The 8,543-nt window shown below is 49.1% G+C and overlaps 1 protein-coding gene across 1 annotated transcript in view; it reads right to left on the bottom strand.

The window, feature by feature from the left end:
* The window catches only part of abca2 (ATP-binding cassette, sub-family A (ABC1), member 2), a gene marked incomplete at its 5' end in the record, with an annotated part of 58,585 nt that extends 53,131 nt beyond the window's left edge, over positions 1 to 5,454 (bottom strand). Inside the window, one exon of the mRNA XM_080530983.1 lies at positions 5,389 to 5,454. Within this exon, the coding sequence (XP_080387109.1) occupies positions 5,389 to 5,454 (66 nt within the window). The remainder of the gene's footprint in view (positions 1 to 5,388) is intronic.
* Between the last annotated feature and the right edge of the window lie 3,089 nt (positions 5,455 to 8,543).

Below are 8,543 nucleotides of genomic sequence, written 5' to 3'. Positions count from 1 at the left end.
TCAAGTCAGATAAAAAGACAACTAAATGAAAAAGACATAAATTCAGGTCCACTATAACAGAAAAATTAAATCCATTCACGTCAGATGAAAGCCCTACTGGTTACTGTGGGGAAACTCGATCTAGAACTTTCCGGTTGGGGCCCAATCATTGTAAAAGATGTAATCATGTGAGTAGTCCTAGGATCTGTGCTACAGCCTCCACAACAGTCTGGCAAGGAATAAGGATTATCAGAGGAACATATCAAGCTATGTTTTTCTCTGCAGATGAAGAAATCTGGGCCTAGCCCCTGCAGACAGACTAACGTCCGTCCGTCCCGTCCCCCCCCCGTCCCTCCTGTGAGATGAGCATACAGACATGGCTCAGGACTAACATCCCTGGCATCCACGAGCTAGCGTAGTGGTGCTTCATAGAGTTTACAGACAGCATGTATAATTAATTTGCCTGGCATTTAACTCTCTCCTCTGTAGTTCTGCTCTTATCAGTCAGGTCGTTGTCCCTCATTCAACCCCCCCCCCCCCCCCCCTCTCTCTCTCCCTCCCTCCCTCCCTCCCTCCCTCCCTCCCTCCCCTGTCTCCATAGAGACCCAGCCAGCCAGCTCTACTCTGGCCGGCCCTCTGTCAACCAATCATTCAGGGACGTTGGAAGATCTAGGTCAGGCAGTCCTGGTGCTGCTGCACTAGGCGTGAGGTAACACGGCGTTGGGTGGAGGAGAGGACAGGAGAGGAGGGGAGAGGAGTGAGAGAAGGGAGGAGGGGAGGGGAGGGGACAGGAGAGGAGGGGAGAGGAGTGAGAGAAGGGAGGAGGGGAGGGGACAGGAGAGGAGGGGAGAGGAGTGAGAGAAGGGAGGAGGGGAGGGGACAGGAGAGGAGGGGAGAGGAGTGAGAGAAGGGAGGAGGGGAGGGGAGGGGACAGGAGAGGAGGGGAGAGGAGTGAGAGAAGGGAGGAGGGGAGGGGACAGGAGAGGAGGGGAGAGGAGTGAGAGAAGGGAGGAGGGGAGGGGACAGGAGAGGAGGGGAGAGGAGTGAGAGAAGGGAGGAGGGGAGGGGAGGGGACAGGAGAGGAGGGGACAGGAGGGGAGGGGACAGGAGAGGAGGGGAGAGGAGTGAGAGAAGGGAGGGGACAGGAGAGGAGGGGACAGGAGAGGAGGGGAGAGGAGTGAGAGAAGGGAGGAGGGGATGGGGAGGGGACAGGAGAGGAGGGGAGAGGAGGAGTGAGAGAAGGGAGGGGACAGGAGAGGAGGGGACAGGAGAGGAGGGGAGAGGAGTGAGAGAAGGGAGGAGGGGAGGGGAGGGGAGAGGAGGGGACAGGAGAGGAGGGGAGGGGAGGGGAGGGGAGGGGACAGGAGAGGAGGGGACAGGAGAGGAGGGGAGAGGAGTGAGAGAAGGGAGGAGGGGAGGGGAGGGGAGAGGAGGGGACAGGAGAGGAGGGGAGAGGAGGAGTGAGAGAAGGGAGGGGACAGGAGAGGAGGGGACAGGAGAGGAGGGGAGAGGAGTGAGAGAAGGGAGGAGGGGAGGGGAGGGGACAGGAGAGGAGGGGAGAGGAGTGAGAGAAGGGAGGGGACAGGAGAGGAGGGGACAGGAGAGGAGGGGAGAGGAGTGAGAGAAGGGAGGAGGGGATGGGGAGGGGACAGGAGAGGAGGGGAGAGGAGGAGTGAGAGAAGGGAGGGGACAGGAGAGGAGGGGACAGGAGAGGAGGGGAGAGGAGTGAGAGAAGGGAGGAGGGGAGGGGAGGGGAGAGGAGGGGACAGGAGAGGAGGGGAGGGGAGGGGAGGGGACAGGAGAGGAGGGGAGGGGAGGGGAGGGGAGGGGACAGGAGAGGAGGGGACAGGAGAGGAGGGGAGAGGAGTGAGAGAAGGGAGGAGGGGAGGGGAGGGGAGAGGAGGGGACAGGAGAGGAGGGGAGAGGAGGAGTGAGAGAAGGGAGGGGACAGGAGAGGAGGGGACAGGAGAGGAGGGGAGAGGAGTGAGAGAAGGGAGGAGGGGAGGGGAGGGGACAGGAGAGGAGGGGAGAGGAGTGAGAGAAGGGAGGAGGGGAGGGGACAGGAGAGGAGGGGAGAGGAGTGAGAGAAGGGAGGAGGGGAGGGGAGGGGACAGGAGAGGAGGGGAGAGGAGTGAGAGAAGGGAGGAGGGGAGGGGAGGGGAGAGGAGGGGACAGGAGAGGAGGGGAGAGGAGGAGTGAAAGAAGGGAGGGGACAGGAGAGGAGGGGACAGGAGAGGAGGGGAGAGGAGTGAGAGAAGGGAGGAGGGGAGGGGAGGGGACAGGAGAGGAGGGGAGAGGAGTGAGAGAAGGGAGGAGGGGAGGGGAGGGGACAGGAGAGGAGGGGAGAGGAGTGAGAGAAGGGAGGAGGGGAGGGGAGGGGACAGGAGAGGAGGGGAGAGGAGTGAGAGAAGGGAGGAGGGGAGGGGACAGGAGAGGAGGGGAGGGGACAGGAGAGGAGGGGAGAGGAGTGAGAGAAGGGAGGAGGGGAGGGGACAGGAGGGGAGGGGACAGGAGAGGAGGGGAGAGGAGTGAGAGAAGGGAGGAGGGGAGGGGACAGGAGGGGAGGGGAGGGGACAGGAGAGGAGGGGAGAGGAGTGAGAGAAGGGAGGGGACAGGAGAGGAGAGGAGAGGAGAGGAGAGGAGAGGAGAGGAGAGGAGAGGAGATACGACGCTGGGCTAGGCTTTGACCACCTCACCTTTCTCTCAGAGGACCCACATCAACATGTGTCTGTTTTCCACCTCACAGAACAAATCAACAATCATTCAGGGACGTTGGAAGATCTAGGTCAGGCAGTGTTGGTGCTGCTGCACTAGGCGTGAGGTAACACACAGTTGGGTGGAGGAGAGGACAGGAGAGGAGGGGAGAGGAGTGAGAGAAGGGAGGAGGAGAGGGGAGGGGACAGGAGAGGAGGGGAGAGGAGTGAGAGAAGGGAGGAGGAGAGGGGAGGGGACAGGAGAGGAGGGGAGAGGAGTGAGAGAAGGGAGGAGGGGAGAGGAGGGGACAGGAGAGGAGAGGAGAGGGGAGGAGATAAGACGCTGGGCTAGGGTTTGACCACCCTCACCTTTCTCTCAGAGGACCCACATCAACATGAGTCTGTTTTCCACCCCACAGAACAAAGCTGTTAGAGAGAGAGATAGGGGGGTTGGGGGGAGGAGGGGCATATAGACAGGGAAAAGAGCAAAAGGCTTCCTGTAGAACAACGTTGTCCTGTGCCATTGACAATATTCACAAGCTCAAGCTTACTCTGGCAGTATGCATGCAGCCGACAAAAGATGACCCCCACTCCCCAGTGCGGGGCTGTCAGTTGGCTGTTATGCAAATAAGGAACAAGGATATTTACAGAGCCTCTGCCCATAAAACAATAAACGATAAATGCAAACATTGTGCTTTTCATAAAATGTCAAATGTTTCCAGGCACAGCAATACCAGTGTCTGTAGTGTTACCGTGGCTCAAGATGAAAGAGATGGATTGTACAGAAAGTGTAAATGGCAAAACATACAGTGTTCAACGTCCAATACATTAGCAGGACTTCATTCAGCGACCATTAGGAGACCAGACAAGCCCCTGTCCTGAGTCCTGACAACTGCTGACTAGCCGATTCCAAAGAATCCATCAATCCACGCAGCGGTGGACATCTTGAAGAAGCAGGGCTGCATGATTAACCTACAGAATGATGTGGCTGGCTGTTACTATTATTGTTACATTAACAGCAACCCTGTGCTCCAGGGAAGCCGTGTCTCTACTGAGTGTGATCTCTAAAGGTAACTGCAGCTAAAAATATCCCATAAAAGGGACACCGGCAAAGACGTCTATAAAAGAGCAGAAAGTAAAGTGGTACGGTGTCGATAGGACAAAGACAATCTTGCCCAAAATAGCACATGCAGCACTTAGGTAAATACTGTGGTTTTCTAATGGAAAATGGTATATCAACGTTTAGGAGCCTGAGACCAAAAACAAGGGTAAAGGAGTTATAAAAACGCATGGAAATGGATTGTGCTCTCTAGATTACGAAACCATGGATTGCAAGTATCATTAAACTGCATATAGGCTAGCACTTTGGAGCTTCACACAGTATGCACTTTGGACAATAAAAGGCGTAGTTCACTACATAATCAATGTTTGTCAGATGCTTCAACATTCAACAGCACCTGTGCATTCTGACTATGCATTAGGAAGGAATCATCTTCAGACAATGAAATTAAGAAGTTATTAAGTTATGCATCATCCATATAGGCATGAATCATTCAAATGGAGTTATTCATTACAAGCATTAAAACTGTTAAAACAGTCACAGTATTGCTCAAATACCCCCAGTAGCCATAGGGCTGTCACTAATCTGACAAACTTGTGAAGTGATTACATGCACTGATAAACGGTCATCACATCGGGGTTCTATGAAAAAGGGACAGATTGACCAATGACCACACTAAAGCCAGTCAATTTCGCCCATTACTGAATTAGGCCCAACATTTAAATGGCTCATAGACACTGGACTGTGGGGTTCCTTCCGTGTCCTCTCTGACAGGCTATAGCAGAGGTTCTCAACCCTCTCCTCTGGCCTGGGACCCCCAGCCGCTCCACATATTTGATCTGTTCCACCACCAGCACACCTGATTCAACTGATCAAGTATAAAGCAATTATGGTTTGTACTTGATCAGTTGAATCAGGTGTGCTGGTGGTGGAACAGATCAAACATGTGGAGCGGCTGGGGGTCCCCGAGGAGAGGGTTGAGAACCACTGGGCTATAGGATTCCACACCAGAGCATCTTAGGACGGCCATCCTCATGCCCAGCGTTGCCCCAGTCAGTCCTGTTGTCTCCAGGTGTGTGAGGTGTGACGCCCAAAGACTGCATACTACATAAGTATCGCTTCTAACGGTTACTAATTGTGACATGAACAGGACTATGGTCTTCATCAAATCACTGTGTTTCCGTAATTACATTTTAAACGACCAGACTTGCATTTTAAAAGTGGGTTTAATTCGTCTATACTATTATTCTAATACTGCTCTGGGGCGGGGGCGCTTGTGAATTCCTGTTTAATGACAACAACCTGTTCGGTTCAGGTGTGTGTGTGAGTGTACGACTTTTAGCCAGTCAGCCTACAATAATATGTCCAAACACACCTTGGAATCTACCTTGACTATCAACACTTTTACTTTCATAAATGATCAATAAATGACAGTGTTAAAAATACAGGTTATGGTCGTGGTAAAGTGCTCAGCTGATGATGCCAGCCTGTATACACAGGCAATGCAGTAACACGAATTGTGTAGACCGACGCCCGTCTGCTCTCACGATGTTTCCCAACCGGGGAAGCACAAGACATTAAAGGCCCATATTTTCAAGCGCATAATCCACCTATTTAATTTTTCTATTCATATTAAAAGAAAAATGTTTATCTTACCGGTCCCCTCCGCTTCAAAGCGATATTCTTCCACAACAGCAGCTGTAGCTGGTGAAGGAATCCCATGTTTGCAGGCTTTGCGTTTTGCCCCCGATACTGTCAAATGATAATAGGCCTATTGGTAATTAAGTTGCAATAATGGATTATTAATAACGGATAACGAACCATTCCGCCTTATTTAAATAACGGATTTACATACGTTCTAGATGGAGCAAGCTACACAGGCTTGCTCAATTTCATCTGGCTTGCTCTCATCAAGACGAATGTTTTTTTCCGCCACTAACCATAGATCAGCAAAATATGACTATGTTTCAATGACAAGCCACGTTGTTATCGGTTATCGTGTACCCTATCTATGCGATCAGCATCGGCGCAAACACACAGCAGCGGCCAATGGACAGAGAGATCGTCCACTGCGTTAGAATCCACCGAGTGGCACCGGTGAACAGAATTCTCGGCGTCATGCAGTTTTGTGGGCGGAGACGGAACTCCCATATGGAGGACCAAGTCTGCCAAAATTAACAATAAATATATAGACACATAAATGAATGTATGAACAAATAAATCAATGAATACATTTGATTTATTTGTTCATACATTCATTTATGTGTCTATATATGTATTGTTAATTTTGGCAGACTTGGTCCTCCATACTCCCATCTCTGCTATCCACCGTGTCTGATCTGCTCTTATTATAAAAGCAATACAGAAACAAAAGTTACCTCACATTTGAGAAAACACTGGTTATATTGTATAGTCAAACAGTCTACAATAAACTGGTTGAAAAATGAGCCTGGAATAACCAACCTAGTCTTTTGCCACGGCTAAAATAAAAATCTTAGATAGGCTATCACTCATGTAAAAAAAAATACTTTGCTCTTCTCTCCCGAATAATGTCGACAATTATTGCAATATTAGATATCACATGTCACTGTGAATACTACTCCCTATACAGTGTGTGTGTGTGTGTGTGTGTGTGTGTGTGTGTGTGTGTGTGTGTGTGTGTGTGTGTGTGTGTGTGTGTGTGTGCGTGTGTGTGTGTGTGTGTGTGTGTAGGTGCGTGTGCCTGTACTTGTGCGTCTGTGTCTATACAAGAGTGTGAGTAGAGAGAGAGAAAATATGATGCACACTGAATGCAGTGGTTGAATGATTTCAGAAGGAAAATGCCCTCCTGAGGCATGAAGTAGCATATGAAAGCAATGGCTCTGGTAGGGTAATAAAATGCCAATAATTAATTCCCTCCCCTGTGGATCAGTGACTGCCATGGCACTGGATTGCCTCGGCCAGATGTTATTTGTGTGCTTATTTGTACATATTTCTAGAGCTTTGTGCAATTCTAAGCCTAAGATTGCAATGTGACATCACTCCAGGATTTCAAGGTCATCATAACTGTTTCCAAGTGAAGCTTACTCAGTGCCTTAGTGTGTAAAGGTGGAGTTCAGACAGAATGTATCACTGTAACCTCTTGTATGAGCTCATGCAGTAGTTTGATAGGAGTGCTCTTTATTCGTTTGTTAAAGGTGTTGCACTCAATCAGAGACAGACAGAGAAACTCACAGACAAATTCCATCCATTCCATCAACAGGGTACAACCACTACAATTTAATAAAATTCAAATCAATGAACTTCAACCACTTGAGGATTGTGATTTTCGACAATGGCCTACTTGAAGAGAAGTCTTAACAAATACTGCCATCTAGTGGAATTTGCTTCCTCAGACACCGCCTGGTGTAGCCGTTCTGAGCGGCTGGGAGCTTCCTCCCAGTGATGGACTGTGCGTCTTCACCACCCTCTGCAGACTCTTGCGGTCGAGGGCGGGCCAGCTGCTGTACCAGAGTTGAACATCTCAACTCATTTACACTGGCTCAGATATTTTCCTTTCACATTGTCCTTTCCCTGCACTCTTTCAGCAACTATTGATGCTCAGCTCGGCTCATCTCAGTTCAGCTTGGAGTTTACTGGCTTTGACTATCTACTGATACCTATGTGCTTTTACAGATTTGAATCAACCCTTGTACTGTTTCTCCAGTGTCTATAAAAAAATAAAAATATCTTTCTTCTATCATGACGACTGCCAATGGCCCCTGGCCTGAGCTAGATTACTCTTCCTGCTGCGACTGGTGAATTGATGATTCAACTGTATAGATTGTATGTCGCTTTGGTATAAGGCATCTGCTAAATGCCCAAAATGTAAAATGTAAAAAATGTAATCAGCAGGCAGTTCATCTACAGCGCAGAGACACCTGATCAGATAAGCGTGTGAAGTGGCCTCTTTCCTCACTTCAGCCTAGCGATAACAGGAAAACACTGTGGTTTTGTCACCCGCTTTTGATGCCAATCTGAATGGCATGAAGTTATCAGTCATCAGTGTGAGAAAAAAAGTAATGTAGCAATGTTCAAATACTGTTAAAAAAGTGGAACTTTAAGAGAGACAGATGAGTTAATAATGACAGAATTACAACAGATTTCATGTTCTATTAAAGTAAAGTGGCTAAAAGAGTGCCAGTGTCTGTGGAAAGTATCCACACCTTATCAAACAGTCACAACCAGGGGTGTGGTGTATGTGAGTAACATGGAGAGATTTGATGAGAAGGGGCACAACAGGATTTCCTGCACTCACAGCTGTGTGACTGCCTCCTTCACTAGTACCAACCAAGAATGAAATCTCCTTTGTCCATTGTCCGGGAGTCTTAATCTCTTAATTTCCATGCCTCCACAGTAAATCAGACTGATAAGACAGACAGACGGACTAACAGCCATACCTCGCCCAGGTAAGTATCAGTGAGCCTGTCTGGCAACTTACACATATTGTGGCTTGGGCACTTCAGCATGTGCCATCTTCAACTGATTCTGTGCCACTTTTTTCCATTTGTCATCATCAGTTTGGGGAAAAGTCCACATTAATTATTAGTGTAGTACAGAGAAACTGGAACATGCTTTCTATTCTCTGAGTGGCTGGCACAACAATTAGGGCTTGAAAACTAATTGTTTATGGTGTCATTCTTTGAGGTTTTTGACTGTTTGTGGCCGGGAATAGGGAATTGTGAAATGCAGATTTTGCACAATTTTTGAGGAAATGGTATTGTCACGGTGAAGGTAAAACTAGTGCAATGTAGTTTAGTTTAGTTTAGTTTATTTATTTAGCACACAAAAAA

This window comes from Nansenia antarctica (assembly GCF_963989245.1).
Source record: "Nansenia antarctica genome assembly, chromosome: 5".
Classification (NCBI taxonomy): Eukaryota; Metazoa; Chordata; class Actinopteri; order Argentiniformes; family Microstomatidae; genus Nansenia; species Nansenia antarctica.
This window is presented reverse-complemented; position numbering and strand designations above follow the sequence as displayed.